This window comes from Lissotriton vulgaris, chromosome 8, assembly GCF_964263255.1.
Source record: "Lissotriton vulgaris chromosome 8, aLisVul1.2, whole genome shotgun sequence".
NCBI classification, from domain to species: domain Eukaryota; kingdom Metazoa; phylum Chordata; class Amphibia; order Caudata; family Salamandridae; genus Lissotriton; species Lissotriton vulgaris.
Window position 1 is genome coordinate 450246711 of NC_141696.1, and position 21600 is coordinate 450268310.

The following is a 21600-nucleotide window of genomic DNA, read 5'->3' on the forward strand; positions in this document are numbered from 1 at the left end:
CAACTGTAATTGTATAATCAGAAGGAATCAAATCACAGATCCTATGAAAGGTAACCCTATCAAACTACAAGTGAACGCAACATGTGACTCCACAAACCTCATCTACGCCTTGAAATGCCCATGCGGCAAATTATATGTTGGAAAAACGGAAAGGAAGATTAAAGTTCGTATTAACGAACACAAATCCAACATTCGTACTAAACAGCAAAAATCTAACATTGCTATGCACTTTCAGGAGCTTCACCACATTATCGCACAATTGCAATTTACTGTCCTAGAATGCGTCACCCGCAGTGAAGGAGTGGACAACCGTAAACTGCTACTGCAAAAAGAATTACAATGGACTTTTTGTTTGCAAACCCTTAAGCCACATGGTCTTAACAATCGAGTAGAATACAGTTGTTACTTATAATCTATATATAGTCATCACCTGCATTGCTCTTTATTGATTGTTTATTATGTATTGTAACTAATAGCCCGTGCCCACGTCATGATCCTTTGTTTATTTATGTTTCTCAAATTCTTCTGGTCTTTTAGTCCCACTTTGGTTTCTCATCCTTCCCCCATTCCATCATTGCCCCCGCTCCCGATTTTTTAGTCCGTTCTTTATGTCTCCCGTTGTTAATTCCGTCCTCACTCACCGGCTTGCTAGCAGACCGTCACGTTTCGACACCGACCGCCATGGCACAGATCATGAAGTAAGTTACGATCCTGCTTTAGTCCTCTTTTAGGACCTGGTACGATATTTAAAGCTTCGTCACCCGCTTTAACTTAATTTTACGCACTCCATCGGTAATATTCCAACTGTACCCCACCTGGTTCCACCTCGCGTCCTAGCATCCGATCTTATGCACATCATACCGTATTTCGTCTGGCACTTAGTTATATGCCCTACACAGATCACCACACGATATTGATCGACACTGGATAATAAATTTAAAAGCCAAGACTGCCCCTATTTTCTGTACTTTTCCTCCCCCCTGACCCGGGCTCTTTTCCTTCTTTTTTCAGCCTCTCCTTGATAAAGGGCGCGTAGCCCGAAATGCATTGGAGTTTCTTTGGTTCGCGTTAATGATATGTTGATAATATCAATGAACTTTTTTGAACTTTGATTGAAAATACTTTCATCATATTCAATAAACCTACCTGCAAATCGACCCAGTGAATCATTGTTATGAACACTTCGGAGTGCCTCCATGAGGGGATGTAACTGCAATTCGTTTGCTTACACTATCTCATTGCTATTATGCAAATGCCATCAGGACGAGCGCCAGGGTCAGACGGCATACCCATGAATTTTTCAAGACCTATGCGGAACTACTAGCGCCTATTTTCAAATAGGTCTTTTTCGAGGCCAGGAAAGAGTGTAAACTCCCGAGGACCATGCGAGAGGCTCAGATAGTCTCCCTACTCAAACCAGATAAACCCCCCACAATGCTGCGAATCTTATCCTCCCCTCTCAATAATTAATTGTGACACGAAGATATTAGCGAAAGTCCTCTCCAATCGTCCGAATCTATTAATGAAGAGACTGGGCCTGCCAGATCATTCAGGCTTCATCCCCAACCGAGCAACTTCGCATAACCTTAGAACATTGCTGGCTGTGCGCCATTCCTCGATGCCACTAAGGTATTTGATTCGGTGGATTGGGACTATTTGATAGGTACCCTGAAATATATATAGGTTCCCCCTGCATTCCTGGGCTGGGTGGAACTCTTGTATAGGCAAACGATAGCCACAGTGTTATTGAATGGAGCTAGATCCAACAGATTTGCCATTACCAGAAGCATGAGACAGGGCTGCCCCCTCTCCCCCATCCTGTTTGCTCTACCGATAGAACCCCTAGCAACAAAAATAAGACAGCATCATAAAGAGAGGGTGTTGGTATACCCTTCTAGACAACTCATAATATCACTCTATGCTGATGATATGACATTATATATCAAAAACCCCCGTGACAATTTAAATCCAGTGCTTCGGGATATAAACAGATTCAGGCTATCTCTGACATACAGATCAACTGGTCCAAATCAGCAGTTTATCCCTTAACAGACTCGACCAAACCCTATAACTTAGATTATCCTTTAGCCTGGAAGTGTGACTTTGTTAAATATTTGGGAATAAATGTCACTAGGGACAAAGGAGAGTTGTTGCGCAGCAATTATGGAACCGCAATAGACAAGGTGACAGACACTGTTACTAGATGGCTCACATTACCCCTTTCCATGGCTGGGCGCATATCACTGGTTAAAATGGTCCTTTTGCCCAAATTTCTTTATCTATTTGTTAACATATCGTCTCACCCGGGGCAAGACTTTTTTAAAACGGCGACACAGGTGACTCGACTGATCTGGGGGGGACGTCAAGCCAGACTCAGTCTTGCCACACTCATGCTACCATACTCTCAAGGGGGGTTTGATGTACCTAATTTTGAATGCTATTATTACTGTGCACAAGCACACTTTGCAGGGTTTTGGTTCCCCCCCCCCCCTTATATGCCACATTTAGCATTAGAAGATGGATACATAAATCCTGCCACACCCTCGTCATACCTGTTTATGCCAAGCGGGAACCGGCTATGCGACCCATCCACAGTAAACTGCACTGTCACAGCTTGGAGAAAGATAGCTACTAAACTTGAGGCCCCAATGATGTATTCCCCCAAAATGCCACTGATCCAGCACCCATCGCTACAAGTCACGTCTGAGGGAATATGCAGATGATTGCTAGACAAGCTACAATACACAGTGTGGGAGGATCTCTATTTGGCGGGTACATTCCGGACTAAGGAACAGTTTTTCGGTACACATGACCATACTACCATGGAATTCTTCATGTACACATGGCTTCGCCAGAGTGTGAGGGCTGCTACCCCCACATATCCCCTAGAACCACAGACGTTAAAGCCGCTACATGCACTTTTACAGCCGGGGCCCCATAAGCGTGGTATTCCACTTTTATACAAACATGTCCAGACCGCCACACAGCTGAGTGCTCCTAAAGCCCGTTCGGAGTTGGATGGTGATCTTGAAATGCCTCTAACAGACAGCAGTGGGAGTTTAGCTGTTCGCAAACAGTAGCCCTCACAGCCAATAGTCTGCTGCGGCTTTTACATTATAAGTATGTGCCCAGCCTGTACTATACGCCTGCCAAACTCCATAAATTCAAGCAGCGAGAAGATGACAGATGCGCCAGATGCAGGAGGGAGGGGGCGGATTTTAATAACTTAGAGTGGCAGTGCACACAGGTACAGGTCTACTGGACACACGTGTTTGAGGGAATGTCCAGCATGTTAGATACACTAATACAACCAGCCCCACACATAGCACTGCTGGGTTGCACCCAGGAGATCAAGACAACACATAAAAAGTTTTTGGCGTTGGTTTCCTTATAGCAAAGCGCAGACTTGCATGTAAATGGGGAAGGGGACGAGCCCCCAAGTTCAAGGACTGGGTTAAAGACTTGACAACATGGCAGGAACAATCACTGTGCTACGCTGAACTGCTCCCACTAAGTTCAAGACCTAAAAACATATGGGCTCCGCTCACAGAGTACCTCCTCTCTCAGAGAACAGAAGAGAGCATGACGCAAGAAGGCCACCCCACATGTTTCTGAGCAGGGGCAGAGTTAATGTGATGCAAGGACAGAAATAATAGAGTGTTCTCGGACTCAAGGCGGGGTTAACTGTATTGAACACGAAAAACAGATCAAGGACAGTGGAGAATACACTTTCAGCCTGAAAGATATGGGGTGATAATGCATATTGTTATGTGTTGCTTATGGTATAAACGGATAGAGCAAGGCGGGGAGGGGGGGAAGGGACGGTTGAAGGTTAAGTTTCTAATGTTTTGAGAGCTAACATATCACGATGTGTAACACATACTCGTTTCATGCTACTGATGTTTTGTACACTCTGATAATACAATAAAGAAATTTCAACAAAAAAACCCATATTTCCCTGTGTTATCTCCTGCCTCAGTTGATTTATCTGGGCGTGTGTTGCAATACCGATTGGTTGGCTGTGTTAGGTGCTTGACTTACTCCAATGCTGGGGTGCAGAACATGCAAGATTGTTTTGTCAGTAGCAGAACTGCAGTTCATTTAAATATTTATTTTGCAAAATGCAACTGCCTTTCCCTTAGGTGTATGTGTGTGTTTTGTATTAGAATGCTCCTCCCCGAAGACCCAATTTCTCTTAACCCCGTCCATTTGTGTAGTAATAATTCCCCATTTCAAACCACTTCCTTGTCGCTCCCACATTTACTACAAAAATTCAGCACCCATATGTGCATGCGTTCACCAATGGAGCGGCGATGTATGTACAGAAAAAGATAGGAGCGATGGATGTGGTGATCTCCCTTGCAGAAGTTTGTGATTTGCACTTTGGAGTAGGTGTAGTAGCGCTACGTTAGGTACTCCAAAATAACTTTTGTAAATAAGCCACTATTCATGCACTTGTTTTTGCTTTCCAAAACAAATAAATATTAATAAACAGTGTTTGAATCTGTCATTGATTCTTGCACGCTCTTTGTATTTTTTTGGTTAAGAGTACATAAGTAATATATACCAATGAAAATAGGTCACAAAACCTAAGATAAATTGAATCAACACTGAAATGCTATTTCCCAAATATTATTTGAGTAATTTGTATCGTATATTTCTACAGGTCCGCTGATGCAGGCAGAGGAAAAGGGAAGTGGTTCGGTGCCATGGTCGGTGTTTGGCGTTTATATCATGGCATCTGGAGGTGCCATTGTATTCCTTGGGAATGTGCTGGTCTTCATATTGAACACAGGGAGCATTGCGTTTAGCAACTGGTGGCTTAGTTACTGGATAAAACAGGGAGATGGGGTGAGTGCAGTCACACATCAAACACACACTTTTCATAAACATGAAAGTCAAATTAAAATTATAAAAATGATTAGTATGTAGCCATCATCTTATTAAGCATGCCTTTGAATGATTGAATGCTAATGTAATGAGTTCATTACCACAAATAAGCAGCCTGAAGTTTCTCAAAGACACGTTTTTCAGTCAAAAATATATTTTAAAACTATAGTATGATCCTGCAGGAGCCAAAACTGTTGAAAAGAAATAGAATATTGCAAGGCTGTCTTGCATTCAGACCCTTTATGGCATGGTGCTCACTAAGTCTGGTGTGACAGCTAAGTTGGCCAAAAGTTGAATGAGTTTGTGCTCAACTCCATTCCTGTATCTGAAAGTTGTGCATAGTATTCAGTGCCCAATTTTTCTATATACATGAACAGGTGTTTTAGGGGGATCTTTCAGTACTGTTACCTACAGTGGCCACGTCCAAGGCAAGTTGAATTCCAGGAATTAAGGCAGGGAAATGTGGTTCTTGCTGGCTAGTATATGAGACCGTAAAAGACACACAATTGATGGATGGAATGCAGAACAAATCAAAACATTCTCCCCCAGTCAAGAGATCTGGGTTAAATCCATCATTCTTTTGCTCACCATGCCATCCCAGTTTAGACCTGGCCATATACAAATCAGTCTTGACCCTGTGCCTCATGGGAACAGTCCATCCCGAACTGCCAAGCCAGGTCCTCCCTGGACTGGAAACAAGCATCTTCGGACCGGTTTGGGGGTTTCACCCCTTTTCAGCCAGGATTGCTTGAATCCAGTAGCACTGTGAGCCCGGGACCTACTTCTAGGCATACCGAGCTGCCAAGCCAGGTCCTCCCTGGACCGGAAACAAGCATCCTATGACCAGTTTCGGAGTTTCACCCCTCTTCAGCCAGGATAGCTTGAATCCAGTGGCATAGTCATCCCGGGACCTACGTCTAGGCACACCCAGCGCATTTAGGGCGATAAAGCAAAAGACACACAATTGATGGACGGAATGCAGAACAAATCAAAACATTCTCCCCCAGTCTAGAGATCTGGGTTAAATCCATCATTCTTTTGCTCACCATGCCAGACCACCACTTCACGTACAGAACATTAACCCACTGTTACTCAGGCACACCGTCATAGTTTTAGAGAAAACAAAACAATAATTGACAAAGCCATAATTTTTTTATATGCATGATAGTTCTTCACTGATTGATGAGTTGGTGAATGTGGTTTATTTCATGAATGAGTCTGCTGTTGGTTGAATGGATAATTAGTAGGTGCACGTGTAGATGAGTGACTGGGAGCATGGAAAAATAATAAATGGTTTAGTGAGTGCATGGGGGATGAATGTGTTCTGAACGATTAAGTGCACGTATGGTTGAATGGGTACGGGTTAAGATGAATAGAGAGGAGCAGAGGTCTCAGGAACCATTGGTAATAACACCAGCAATGACAAATCATTTGCTGGCAAGGGACAGACGCTTGGGCACATATAAAAACTAGCTCATTATAATCCAAAAGACAAAGACCATAAAAGCTGTGTGCTCAGTTATGTACATTTGAATGTATGCTGATTGGTCAAAAGGTCAGTTTGTCTCTGATAATAGTTAAAAGATTTTATGATGTTACTACTAATCATAGATTCCTCATGTTTAGAAGATTCTCAAGCACCACACTGGATCTAGAAGCTTTAAACAGCACTGGTCCTGTGAGCCAGTAAGTGGTGTAGTGCAACACTGTTGACTTTGTTCCACCTCAAAGTGACGCTAGAGCCACATATAAGGGCTACGCGGAACTTCTTCTCATCCCAGCACTCTCCCACGGAGAAGTCGAAAGGGCATCAAGGTGCCACTTGGTCTCGCTCCTGAACTCGTTCAGAAGAACCGATTTCGCAACTATCCCGATGCACCTCTTCATCTTTGAATCTTTGGCATTGTTCCTAATCCCTCTGGTGCGTTTTCATGCTTCAAGGATCCGTGGAGGCCTCCAGTCTGATTACTTCCAGCAGATTTGTCCTCTCTGGCATCTGTGCCTCCCAAAACAATCTTGGATTCTGCACTGGCTTCAGAGCCAACTTCCACTCTGGCAACAAAATCCACACAGATCCCTTTAACAGAGATGCAGGTCCTGATGCTGGGGGAGGTCTTGTTACTGATTCTGATATCTGCCTCTGAGCTGAACTTGCCCCTACCTTCACTAAGTTCGCATCCTGAATTCACAACAACACATCCAGTCCCAGTACAATTTGATTCAGACAAGACAGTCCCTCTAGCATGGGACAGTGTTCCTGTGCTCCACTACCTTTTCTGCATTGACTCTGATCAAAGTCAGAACAGCCTTCCAAGAGGATCATGGAGATGATTTACAACCCACATGAAGATGATGTCAATCTATACACGGAATTACAGGAGGCAAGTGGATTTGAAACTTCTCCTGATACTGGGTTGATCCCCCTCCCCGGTCCATCAACACAAGACATTGTTTCTTTTGCCATACTGGTAAGATATGCAGCAGAAGTGTTAGACTAAAAACTTCTTTCTGTGTAAATTAGGACAGGTGTTCTCTAGGAGGTTTTGAAGCCTGGACAGTCTTCCTCTGAACCTTTAGTACTGTTTAATAAGGCCCTAACTGACACCTCAAATGACATCTAAGCCTTGTTGTTGCCCACTGGTAAACAAGCATGTAGCCAGAGGTGACAGGACAGCACCAAGACCCTGATTTTTTGATGCAGTATCCTTCGCTAGAAAGTCTGGTGATACAAGGTTATACCAGCAAGGTAAACCCCAATTCATTCTCTTTGACCAGAGTCTAATTGATATTTACAACAAGGGGTGGTGAGGGACAGAGTCTCTGAATTAAGCAGAAAGCTCTCACCCAGTCAAGAGATCAGGGCTAGATCCAACACCGTTTTTTAGCTCACTGCACCATCCCAGTTTCAGAACCTGGCTGTATGCAAATTAGTCTGTTCCTGTCCCAGTGCATGATGGGAACAGGGCAAACCAAACTACAAAAGCCAATTCTTACACTGGGAAGGAAACAAGCTCCCGGGGACCGGTTTCTGGCATTACAGCCGTCTTCGGCCCGGTTTGCTTGAATCCTGATGGTGCAATGAGCAAGGGTCTCACATCTGAGAATACCCTTCCACGCTTAGGGTGGGCAAACATATTTACAACAAGGGGTGGTGAGGGACAGAGTCTCTGAATTAAGCAGAAAGCTCTCACCCAGTCAAGAGATCAGGGCTAGATCCAACACCGTTTTTTAGCTCACTGCACCATCCCAGTTTCAGAACCTGGCTGTATGCAAATTAGTCTGTTCCTGTCCCAGTGCATGATGGGAACAGGGCAAACCAAACTACAAAAGCCAATTCTTACACTGGGAAGGAAACAAGCTCCCGGGGACCGGTTTCTGGCATTACAGCCGTCTTCGGCCCGGTTTGCTTAATCCTGATGGTGCAATGAGCAAGGGTCTCACATCTGAGAATACCCTTCCACGCTTAGGGTGGACAAAAATATTTACAACAAGGGGTGGTGAGGGACAGAGTCTCTGAATTAAGCAGAAAGCTCTCACCCAGTCAAGAGATCAGGGCTAGATCCAACACCGTTTTTTAGCTCACTGCACCATCCCAGTTTCAGAACCTGGCTGTATGCAAATTAGTCTGTTCCTGTCCCAGTGCATGATGGGAACAGGGCAAACCAAACTACAAAAGCCAATTCTTACACTGGGAAGGAAACAAGCTCCCGGGGACCGGTTTCTGGCATTACAGCCGTCTTCGGCCCGGTTTGCTTGAATCCTGATGGTGCAATGAGCAAGGGTCTCACATCTGAGAATACCCTTCCACGCTTAGGGTGGACAAAAATATTTACAACAAGGGGTGGTGAGGGACAGAGTCTCTTTCTCACTACTCCATCAGGATTCAAGCAAGCCGGGCCGAAGAGGCTGAAATGCCAGAAACCGGTCCCCGGTAGCTTGTCTCCTTTCTGGTAAAGAATTGGCTTGGTAGTTTAGTCTGCCCTGTTCCCATGATGCACTGGGCCAGGGACAGACTGATTTGCATATAGCCAGGTTCTGAGCTGGGATGGGGCAGTGAGATAAATAACGGTGATGGATCAAGCCCTGATCTTTGGACTGGGTAAGAGTGGTCTGCTCAATTCAGACACTCTGTTCATCACCACCCCCTTTTGTAAACAGAGTCTAATTGAGGCATTTGGTAAACAGATGTTCTCATCAGCCAACCTAGCTCCAAGGACGGTCAATGCCAGATGCCTGCTTGGGCGATATACACATGTTCTTTGGGATATGGTCAGCGCAGTCTTACTGGCAATCCATGAAGAATGTCAGGCCTTTGTTGCACTTATCCACGATGGTAAGGACGTGGACAAATATGTGAACAGATCTGGCCTGGATATCACAGATTGCTTGGTAAGAGCGGTAGCACCAGTGTGTTGCTTTGTTGCCATGCATAGATGAGATCTTTAGGATTATCAGTGGACTTGCAGGCAATCCTAATTGAGATGACTTTCAATGGATCTTTGCTATATGGTGAAAAAGTTTGATGTACATGCATCACCAGGGCTCCCTGCTACTGCAACAGGCACCTCAGTCATTTCAGGTTTGGGGCTCGGGATCGAGCAGATACTGTACTGACCATCAGTGACAGATTAGTGTTTCTGATCGTTTAGTAGGGCAGTACCCTGCCATTCGGTTGCGACCCCCCGCAACTTCCACCCACATCAGAGCAGCTTTCAGAGGAGAACTTGTCCATCTGGTTTCAAGATGTGCAGATTCTGCTGGACAGACCGGCCATAAAGAGGGCACCAACCTTGGAAATAGGGACTGGTTGTTTACTCCTGCTGTTTTCTGGTGTCAAAAAAGGACAGAGGTCTTTGTCCTATTTTAGATCTCGATCCTTTTTAAAGCCTTTAAGTGGAAGAACAGATTCATGCTAGTCACTCTTGCTGAGGTTCTATCTGCTCTGGATCTGGGCAACCGGATGGTGGCCTTGGACTTACAGGACACCAACCATCATGTACCCATCTTGCAGTCCCATAGGCTTTACTTGTGATTCAGGGTGGGTCCGGCACACTTTCAGTTTGCCATGTTCCCCTTTGGTTTCACCATTGCCCCTTGGGTGTTCATGGAAGTTATGGTGGTGGTTGCTGTATATCTTCAAAGTTTGGGCATGCCAGTTTTCCCCTACCTTGTAAACCCATGTACAAATGTGTATTTGACAAATAGTGGGTGCAAATTGCACACTGACTTTTTGCAACCTGACTCATTGCAAAATTCCCATTCACAGGTGTTCACAGAACAACCTACCTAATCATTATTAGTTAGGTTGCTACTTGCGACTGGTTATGGATACAGGGGTAGGTGCCTATAAGAGACAGGAAACCACAATCTCTGCATTTGAAATGGGAAGCATTTTTGGGGAGATGTTGCAGAGAAAACAGACAATGTTCCTCTGATGCCTGCTGACACAGTTTCAAAAGGGGAAGCTGGCCTATGCATACAGCTTCCTTTTTGGAAATTAGTTCTCACCATTTTTGAAAGGTCAGTCTTTTTTCTATTGTTTGCTGCCGTAATTACAGTCACAAACTATTGCCAAATTTCATAGCAAATCGTGATTTAGAAAGGCTTTGCAGAACAGGAAAAGGTGTTTAGCACATTGTAAAAAGCCATTTTTCAATTAAAAACCTTTTGATTGTGTGAATTGACGAGCCTAAGACCGTAAAAGGGCTTCCTGTATTTGGCTATTGGTTTTTAATCCCTGTTTCTCCACACAACACATTGTGTGCTCATTGACAATCATTTTATGAGGTTGTACATTTGCTTCGATTTTTTGCCAAAATTGTGAAAACTTAGATTTCATCTGAGTGTTAGTAACAAGTGTATGTTACAAGTGGACTGGAACTCAACACTTGTTGGATATTTCCCCACGGAGACAGTGCCCATTATCAATCTATTTCCTAAGATGTGGTGCACTAGTGAAGTAACAGGCTTTGAAATAAGTAGTCCTGTGCTGCAATTTTGGTTTTCCTAATTTACTGATCTTAGGCAAATTGTGTTCTCCGTGAGCCTTTTGGCCAATCATCTGCCATCATTATGAGAGCTTCAAAAGAGTGCCAGTATATAAAAATCAATCATATATTGACAGGATAGTCTGACAACACTGTTTCCATTCATACATGATTATAACTTTTCCATACGGTCATGGTTAAATGGTCATAGTTGACAGACACTCACCACTCTTTTTGTTCTACTTTTCCTCGTTAATGAAACATTATTCTACATTTATGTTTTTGCTCTTAAATCGTGATTAGAGTACACATGTGTAGAAATCTTAAACTTCCAATGCATCTCAGACTGTTGAAACAAGCACTGGCAATGCAAATAGGTCTCACCTATGGGAGACCGATTGGCTTTGTCAATGGTATGGGGGTGGTGCTCAGATATCGCCTGAGTGATGGTAGGTAGTAGTGGGCTATCAGTGAAGGTGGCAGTGAAGAACTTAGGAAGACATAGGCAGGGCAGAAGGAGACAGTGGATGGCTTTGAGAGGAACACACAGAGAATGGCTCCAAGGAGGGCATTGAATGAAGGTCGCCATGAAGGGCACCGGTGCAGCGAGGATGGCAGCAGAACCACAGACTCCGGTGTAGCCTTCCTAGTCAGACAGGGTCCCGAGGAGGGCATGCAATGAAGGTTGTCACGAAGGGTACTGGTGCAGCAAAGATGGTAGCAGAACCCCGAACTCCTGTGCAGCCTTCCTAGTTGGGCAGTGCGCTGAGGCCGAGAGTGGCTTATGTGCCTCAGACAGAGAGGAGGAGCTGCAGCCGGGGGCAGAGGGAGGAGACATGGAAAGTGTCAGACAGGTTAAAAGGGAAACTTAGGGTGAGATACGGACACTAGAAGATGGTCCTTTAAGTGGGTAAGAGGAGGGTAGGAGAGGTGTTCAACGAGTGGTGACCATAGTAAATGTAAATTGATACTTGTATAGCGCACTACTCACCCGCAAGGGTCTCAAGGCGCTTGTACGAATACCGCTGTGGAACCCATCCTGGCATTCACTGTGAGGCGTCCATTCCTGGGCACCCCCAAGGTGGAGGCCAGGCATCCTTAGTGTTGTGGGGGCCGTTGTGGAGATTAAGCAAGCTACTGCCCAGAGTTGCAGAGTGGGACTCCATGATTGGAATAGGCACCGAGGCGAGAATTATCAGGTCTGTGGAATTTTGAGCCCAAGACCCGCCGAGGCGGGAAATTGAACCCTGGCCCCTGGCTAGACCTCTGCATCAGGGTCTGCCGCTCTAATCATTGAGCCACACTTCTCCATGTAGTAAAACAGTAGATTTATTGTAGGACACACAGCAGTACTCAGCAGTGTCGCTGTCTGCAGAGTTACATACCTGTTTGCAGCAGTCTTTACTCTTTAGTTCAACTTGTGTTCAAATTGATCGTATTCACAACATCACCAAAAACCGGCAAGCTTATAACCCGACTATGCGACGTTCTCGAATTACATGCCAGGGTTCACCATGTTTGTGACGTCAAGACCTCACCTTGCAGGGGGTTAGAAATGCCATGCTTGAGTGCGGTTGTAGCTGTCTGGGCAGTTAATTGCGTTGCGGCTGCCGGGTTACTTAAATATATTGTAAGAGCCAAAGAAAAACTAGAGATTTAATTATATGGCCTTTTGTATACAGCCCAAATACTGCCTCCAGCAGAATGTCAGCACGTCCTGGAAATTCCATAACAGACATGAACGTCTAATGAATTGGGCACCGTGCTGAGCCAGGAAAATGCCCGCAGGTGGAGAGCAAGTGTCTGTGAAAGAAAAAATGTGGTGTCTATGAATCGGGTGCCGCGCTGAGCTAGGGAAACGCTGATTTAAATTTAAAAAAAGTCTGTGAACAGAAAGAAACCTAGAAAAAAGCAGATGCCTCCAAGTCCTGCGGCGATACTCCATGGTGTGATCAACTTGGAAAAAAGAGGGACCAGGAAGCCAAATTACCCATTAGGAAGCAAGTATTTTTACAAGACAATTGACTAGAGAAATCCAAAGCGATGGGAGGAGTCAAACTCTACAAAGTACATATAACAGATCATCCTGCAGCGCAAGCTCTGTAGGCTCTGTAGGCTCAATATAAAAAAGATGAGAACAGTTACTGAGGCCACAAAGTTGTATTTTCCTCTATAACATATAGTAAAATTAGTCAAACTCACACTGCTTGACAGCTTTTTGTGTCCCTGGGCTAATTGGCAATCAACCCAGTCTGGCTTGTGGAAGACTTAGCTAAATGTGGCTAACGAAAGACCACAAACTTACAACACCTCTCAGATGTAGTGGACTACTCAATGCGAGTGCATGCATAACGAATTAGCATTGTTCTCAATTCCGCACACAATTGAGAAATGGGTGCAAACAAGCATACTGCTGCCTCACAGATAGAAATATTATTAGAGGGAACATTGCTTCCAGGTATACCTAAACATGTCTACTGCCTGGTAGGAATGTATTTTTCTTTGGTTTACCCTGTGAATCGAAATTTGCCTAGCCTTGTAACGGTAAGTATCAATTCTATTAAGGACACGGAGGCAAGGATTATGCTTTTCCTTCTTCGCTCTTTAATCAATGAACAAAACACAGCAGCCAGAAAAGCTCCAACATAAGCTCTAAATCCCAGAACAAGGATAAAGCTTAAAATAGATCTAAGAAAACCACTCGGATTTGCATAATAGACTACAAATCCCATCAGTCCATCAAGAATAGTGCACAGAGTAGTCCTTCGCCAATGTCCATGACAGGTATGTAGGACGTCCCTCCTGTGACCACTTCCTCTTTCTTCGTGCGAGTCACACCATGATCCTACTGGTCTTGTTTCGAATCATCATTTCCTAGTAGTAGGGTTACAAAGGCTCCTTGACTCATTAACGCAATACACTATCAGCAATCAATTAGAAATTAACATGAAAAAAACCTTGATAGTTCCATTTGGTAAGAAACGTTACTGTGGTGGTGGCTGGTCAATTAATAAAATAAGTCTTTCAACTGGCCAATCATATAAATATTTGGGTGTCTATTTAGACTCCAGGAGCTGTTTTACAAAGCAGAGTAATGTGATTGCAGCCAAAGCCACAGCTCTAGTGGTATTCTTGGCTAAGCTATCGAAGAAACTTTCAGGCCCAACCTTTTTTCCTCTACTGGAAGTTCTTAGAGCAAAGATCGGGCCTACACTTTCATATGACATAGAGATCTTCAAAGGCAAAATGAACACTGTCTTAAACAAACATACAACTAAAATCTACAAAAAGGTACTTAATTTGCTGAATACCGCATCCCCGGCACAGATTAGATTAGAGCTGGGGTTAACCAATTATGAAGCCTCTAATGTTGGTACATATCTCAAGCTTTGCCATAAACTAAAACAGGCTGAATTAGGTACCCTAGAATCTCTAGTCTGGAAAGAAATCAATGAGATCAATCCAGGGGGATCATTCGGCTGCCTTTTGAATGATTACATCCATCAAATGTCAGCTGCCGACCTTTGGGCTCTTGACCCCAGTCAGACTGCCTTTAAAAACACAATTAAAAAATGTGTAAGACTCAAATCCCTTGTTACAGACAAAGCTCTTCTCACGAAACGCAGTCATTCCTGGGCATTAGTCAACTCCTACAAACGGCTATCCCCTGCCACCTACCTCTCTACGACATTTTCACTCTATTTAAAGCGTTGCCTGATTGCTCTAAGAATGGGAGATTTGCGCTTTCTTCAAAACCTACCCACCTGGCGTTGTAAGATGGAGGATACAACATGTAGAGGATGCGGGTTAGCAACAGAAACAATTTTGCATGTGCTCTGTATCTGTCCTTCCTTCAATTCTCAACACAGGTGTTTGCTTAGGCCAGAATGGAACAGGTTGGAAGTTCGGACTTGTAGGCATGCCATTATTGCTGCTTTGTCTTCGGATAATATTGTTTTAAATATAAAATTGGCCAAATTTATTCAGCAAGCGTACTGCTATTTAGATAAAATGGAAACTGATAAGGCCCCGTTGCTCACTATTTAGATTGAATATGTACTTTAATAGAATTTGTGAAGACTGGGAGGGCCAAATCACAATTTGAAATTTTGTAGCAAGTATGCTTATGGTCAAATTTTACTCTTTCTACTCTTTTAATTATTTTTATTCACAAAAGTGTACATAATGTGATTTGGGAAAACTTTTAAAGATATTGTTTTTATATCTAAATAAAGGAATTATCTAACTAATGTCCTAGTAGAAAAAATTCAACAGCGTAAGCGGTGTAAAAAAATACATCCACACGCTCCAAGTAAAACCGACATTACCATTGCAAAGTTCTTGAACAGGTTACTAGAAGAAAACCTGACTACTTACTGTAGTATGGGTGGGATCGCTTCCGAAGGTGGCCTGGGAGGGATAATCCTCGTCTCCGTGTCCATAATAGAATTGAAACTTACTGTTACAATGCTAGGCAAATTTCGATTCTATGTCAGGACCGGAGGCTTCAGATTATGCTAGTTTAAAGCTTACTCACCACCAAATGTTCAATATCCACCACAGGTTTAAAATAAAACCTTTTGAAAGTGGAATCCGAGGACCAATCCGCAGCATGCATCAAGTCCTCCAAACGGTCTCCCAACGAGAAAGCCTTAGAAGCCATGGCCCCTCTAGCCAAGTGGGTGCTGAACACTTTTGTATCGATACCTGCTTCTTGCATGAGCCACCTCACCCACATGGCAATGGTGGGGGGTGAGACAGCTTTGTGTGGCTTTCGCAAAGCAATAAGCAATTGTCGTTTGCCCGGGGGGCGAAGTTCTAGAGTCAACTCCTCATACGCCTTCAGGCATTGAACCACACACAATTTGAGAGCGTCCACAAAAGCTGGGTACGAAATCGCCCTTGACGCGCATTTTGTGCGACGCCCCATTGTGAAGGTCACCCCTTCCGGTGAAAAAACTCTCGCCGAGATATCCAAAGCCGTATGTCAGAAACCCGCCGACAGGACACCGGACACAAAAGCATTGCCAACTTTGCCGACAGTTCTTTCGAAGAAAGATACCTATTAGGTTGCCATGACAGGAAAAGATTCAAGATCAGATTGACGTCCCAGAGAACCGAGTAACGTGGTTCCGGGGATACCCCTCAGAAGCCTACAAATGAAAATTCCGCACTGGAATGACGCCTGCGACCAGGGGATCCAGGTCCCGTCGAAGACACCAACGGGTCCACTTATTCCAGTCAAAGCGATACCGCTTCGCAGTACTGACTGCCCAGGCTTTTGAAAGGAAATTCCCAGCTGATCTCAAAAGGCCTGGGAGCGACCAACGTTGCCCGAAAGCCACCATGACATGAGGCGGAGAGAACTCTGCATTCCCAGATGATGGGGATCCCCGTCCGCATTGAGAAGAAGACGCAGAAACCGGGGGAGTAGGATTGGAGAATCCTAAGAAAGTTCCAGAAGAACCGAAAACCAAACTTGAGACCTCCAGAAGGGTGTCACCATCACCACCTCTTATGGGGTTACCCAATGCACTCAAAAAAGTCGATCACATGTTATGTAACATTCAATAGTCATAAACATTCAACAAAGCGACAAAACAGCCAGCCGACACGTGTTTCATCGCTATTGCGAATCCTCAGGACTATATAAGGCTGTATCACAACAGAAGGTCGCTCAGCTGGTGATAATTCCGACCCAGCTGGGCCCGTGACCGTGAATGAAGAATAAACAGGGAAGAGACCTCCACTCCCTGTGTGTGGTAACTGTTAATTAACCCGGTCTTGAGTCAGACATCCAATGGTAGATGAAGAAATCTTCCGTATATGCTGAGTTGGGCACAAGTGATAATAGTATAGTCTAAAAGGGCTTCATGCCAACAGGAACACGGCCCACGAGGAGTACGCGGCAGCGCTGCACTTTTTACTGAGAACTGGGCATCTTGTTTTGACGACTGAAGTCGCACCTGACTCCAGGTAGTTCGATTTGGCATGAAGTCCTTTTAGACTATACTATTATCACTTGTGCCCTACAGCCTTATATAGCCCTGAGGATTCGCAATAGAGATGAAACACGTGTCGGCTGGCTGTTTTAAAAAATAAAGTACTCCATCGGACCACTTTCCCACTGGAGATTCCTACATTTCTCTGTCGCTTTGTTTAATGTTTATGACTATTGAATGTTACATAACATATGATCTATTTTTTTGAATGCATTGGGTAACCCCATAATTCCTGTAAGTTGGTATTTTTTGCCACCAATTGTTGAGCGGTTCCAAGGGCTATCCACTCACCCAGTTGCACCACCCATATATGCCATTTAGTATCCAGTGCGTCTACTTTAGGTTGGGCACCCAGTTGTATCTCTGACAAAAAACCCTTCGGTTTCTGTTACCATCACCACCTCTGCCGTCTGATGGCGAAGTTGGGCCGCCGCCCGCACCACCTTTGAAAACGGAGGTAACGTGTAGGCCCTTTCCGACTCCACTCCTGGAGAAAGGAGTCCCTGGCCACCGTGAGAGGATCTGGCCTCCAGCTGAAGAACTGCGGGAGCTTGTGGTCTAACCGCGATGCAAAGAGGTCCACAGAAAACAGACCCCAAAGACCGTCCAGCCACCGGAAAACTTGAATGTCCATTTTCCACTGACTGGAGTTCCGCAGGTGTCGGGAGTGTCAATCTGCAACCTGGTTGGCTTGGCCCCGTAAGTACTCCGCTGTCACGGACACATGGTGAGCCAGACAATAGTCCCAAAAATCCTTTGCCAATGCCGCTAGGGCTTTGGACCGAGGGCCGCCCAGGTGGTTGACGTATCGAACCGCTGAGACATTGTCCATTCAAAGTAGAACACAGGACCGAACTGATTCCCTGGTCCAGCAGTGCACTGTGAAGAACCCTGCCAGCAGCTCCAAGCAGTTTTTGTGCAACTCCTGCTCCTCGGACGACCAGGCGACGTCTGTGGAAAAATCCCCACAATGGGCGCCCCAACCCGCCCTGCTGGCGTCGGACTCTATCACCAGGTCTGGAACCGGACCAAAGATCGCTCGGCCTTTCCAGGCCTCCATATCGGCGAGCCACCAGGCCATCTCTTCCTTCACCTCGTCCGAAAGGGGAACCAACTGATTGTACGTCAGGCCCCTCCTGAGATGATGCACCTTGAGATGTTGAAGGGCCCGATAATGGAAGGGACCCGGAAAGGTTGCCTAGATGGAAGAGGAGAGTGCCCCACTACCCGGGCAATCAGGCGGAGGGAGGTGTGGGATTTCGAGATCGTTTGACGCAACTTGTGGCAAATCTTTCCCACCTTCCGGGATGGAAGACTTAAGGTGGACCGAACCGACTCCACGGCAAACCCCAGGAACACAATGTTCTGGGATGGGAGAGGATGGACTTGTCCCTGTTGATAGCAAATCCCGATCCCTAAAGCAGGGAAACCGTCTGTTGAAGCTGAAGCCCCAATTTCCTGGGACATTAGGCCATCAACAGAATGTCGTCTAAGTAGACGATCAGCCAAATACCCTGGCCTCTCAAGAACTCCACCACCGGACGGAGTAGCTTGGTGAAGCACCAAGGCGCTGAGGAAAGTCCGAATGGAAGGGCGGTAAACTCGAACACCTGGCCCTTCCGGAGAAACTGGAGAAACCGGTGATGCGGGGGGTGGATGGGCACCACCAAGTACACACCTTTGAGGTCCAAACGGACCATCCAGTAGTTCGGGAGAAGCACGTCCCAAAGCAGATGGATACCCTCCATCTTGAAATGATGGTAAATCAACCAGCCGTTGAATTCTTTGAGGTTGATTGCCAGTCGTTTGCCCCCATCTGTTTTTTCTACCAGAAAGACATTGCTCCAAAAACCAGCAGGGTGGCGAGTTAATTGGCAAATGGCCCCCTTGCGAAGCAAGTCCGAGACCTCTTCGTCGACCAGCTGCTCGTCAGCCAGTGAGAAAACAATGGGACGTGGAGGCTTCTCCTGGTGGGGCCGATCGTAAAACTCAATGCGAAAACCGCAGATTGTTGTAAGACCCATGCGTCTGCCGTGATTGCGGCCCAAGCCTCCGGAAAAAAGGCTAGTCGCTCCCCAATGCGGACTTGATCCGCTGCGATGACACTCACAGTTTGAATTGTTGTTGCCAGAGGTGTTCTTGAATCCACCTCGACCTCTGAAGCGCTGGCCTCTGGTGGGGTAGAATTGATTGTAATTTGCCGAGGTGTTATATTGACCTCGCCCAGAGCCTTGACCCTTGTTGACAAACTGCTGACCGCCACGGCCGGTCGCACGGCCCCCAACGTGACTGGCCCCTCGAGAGAAACGTTGTTGGAAAACTTTATTAATGCTCGACTGGGCTCTGTCTAGGGACATAAAGGTCGAGACAAATTTCCCCAGCTCTTTTATAAAGGGCTCTCCAAAGAGGCCCCCTTGGGCCACTGCCCCCGCCTCCGAGGAGGCCAAGTCCCCCAGCTTTGAGCCTAACTTGATCAGAAGCGATTGTCGACGTTCGGTCAAGAGGGCGCAATTGGCGTTCCCTAGAAAGACGACCACCCTTTACGCCCAGTTCGACAGGACGTCGGGGGAGATGGCGGCATCTCTCACCTTCGCCTCCTCCGCCATGTCCAGGATCTTCATTATGGGCCCTATCGCATCCAAAAACTTATCCTGGCATGAGCGCCAGGAGCGGTCAATGCCCTTGTGAGGATCTTTAATGAATTTTGCAAGGAAGGTGGCCATTTTCTGGTCCAGCTCAGGTGTAAGGGCCACCTTTCCCTCCAAGATGGGCCTAGGGCACTCCCCGCGCAGACATCTCCTTGCTTCCTTCTCCAGGGGTTTGCGGAGGCGTCACCTACAAACTTTGCCAATTTGTCTCCCGGGTTCCAAGCCGCTGACCGCGGATGCATTATCTCATCCGGGTCCAGCATGCCCGAACTGTCCTGGCGCAACTCTGCGGCAGAGCCAGACGGGCGCCAAGAACGCACAGACCCATCATCATCGTCCGAGTCTGCTGGGGACATCCCAACAGGGGATAAGGGTGCTGTGCCCCCTGACCCTGAGGTACCCGGGCCAGCGCGTGCGCAGGGGTGGGCGCGGTGGCCTTACCCAACAAAGCGTCAGGTAAACGATCAAAGGTGTCCCTGTCCACACCCTGCGCCCCCCCAGAAACCCTTTCCCTACACCCTTTCTTGGGGGCCGAGACCTCTTCGTCGACCAGCTGCTCGTCGACCAGTGAGAAAACAATGGGACGTGGAGGCTTCTCCTGGTGGGGCCGATCGTAAAACTCTATGCGAAAACCGCAGATTGTTGTAAGACCCATGCGTCTGCCGTGATTGCGGCCCAAGCCTCCGGAAAAAAGGCTAGTCGCTCCCCAATGGGGACTTGATCCGCTGCGATGACACTCACAGTTTGAATTGTTGTTGCCAGAGGTGTTCTTGAATCCACCTCGACCTCTGAAGCGCTGGCCTCTGGTGGGGTAGAAGTGATTTTAATTTGCTGAGGTGTTATATTGACCTCGCCCAGAGCCTTGACCCTTGTTGACAAACTGCTGACCGCCACGGCCGGTCGTGCGGCCCCCAACGTGACCGGCCCCTCGAGAGAAACGTTGTTGGAAAACTTTATTAATGCTCGACTGGGCTCTGTCTAGGGACGTAAAGGTCGAGACAAATTTCCCCAGCTCTTTTATAAAGGGCTCTCCTAAGAGGCCCCCTTGGGCCACTGCCCCCGCCTCCGAGGTGGCCAAGTCCCCCAGCTTTGCGTCTAACTTGATCAGAAGCGATCGTCGACGTTCGGTCAAGAGGGCGCAATTGGCGTTCCCTAGAAAGACGACCACCCTTTACGCCCAGTTCGACAGAACATCGGGGGAGATGGCGGCACCTCTCACCTTCGCCTCCTCCGCCATGTCCAGGATCTTCATTATGGGCCCTATCGCATCCTAAAACGTATCCTGGCATGAACGCCAGGAGCGGTCAATGCCCTTGTGAGGATCTTTAATGAATTTTGCAAGTAAGGTGGCCATTTTCTGGTCCAGCTCAGGTGTAAGGGCCACCTTTCCCTCCAAGATGGGCCTAGGGCACTCCCCACGCAGACAGCTCCTTGCTTCCTTCTCCAGGGGTTTGTGGAGGCACCACCTACAAACTTTGCCACTTTGTCTCCCGGGTTCCAAGCCGCTGACCGCGAATGCATTATCTCATCCGGGTCCAGCATGCCCGAACTGTCCTGGCGCAACTCTGCGGCAGAGCCAGACGGGCGCCAAGAACGCACAGACCCATCATCATCGTCCGAGTCTGCTGGGGACATCCCACCAGGGGATGAGGGTGCTGTGCCCCCTGACCCTGAGGTACCTGGGCCAGCGCGTTCGCAGGGGTGGGCGGGGTGGCCTTACCCAACAAAGCGTCAGGTAAACGATCAAAGGCGTCCCTGTCCACACCCTGCGCCCTCCCAGAAACCCCTTCCCTAACCCTTTCTTGGGGGCTGAGGGACTTTCCACTGCAGAGGTAAAGGGGTTCCCAGAAGTTCCTAAATAGGCCTGCGCCAATTTCTCGCATTCCTGTACAATGCGTGGGTACAAGCATTCCTCCATGGGGCCTACCACTTCCTTGACGCAGCGATATATCGAACTGTCAACTGCCTTGTAAAACTCATCATCATTTAAGTATTGATGAGTTTCCTCCTCTTTGAAATACTCTCCCTGATCCATTGTGGGCGCTACTCCCAATCACCACCCTGGCACCAGTA

General features: G+C 46.6%; 1 protein-coding gene across 1 annotated transcript in view; it reads left to right on the forward strand.

Moving 5' to 3' along the window:
* LOC147697160 (ATP-binding cassette sub-family C member 5-like) overlaps positions 1–21600 on the forward strand; it is a 2119944-nt gene that overhangs the window by 1548949 nt on the left and 549395 nt on the right. Inside the window, exon 19 of the mRNA XM_086934231.1 lies at positions 4667–4851. Coding sequence (XP_086790357.1) covers positions 4667–4851 — 185 coding nt within the window. The remainder of the gene's footprint in view (positions 1–4666; positions 4852–21600) is intronic.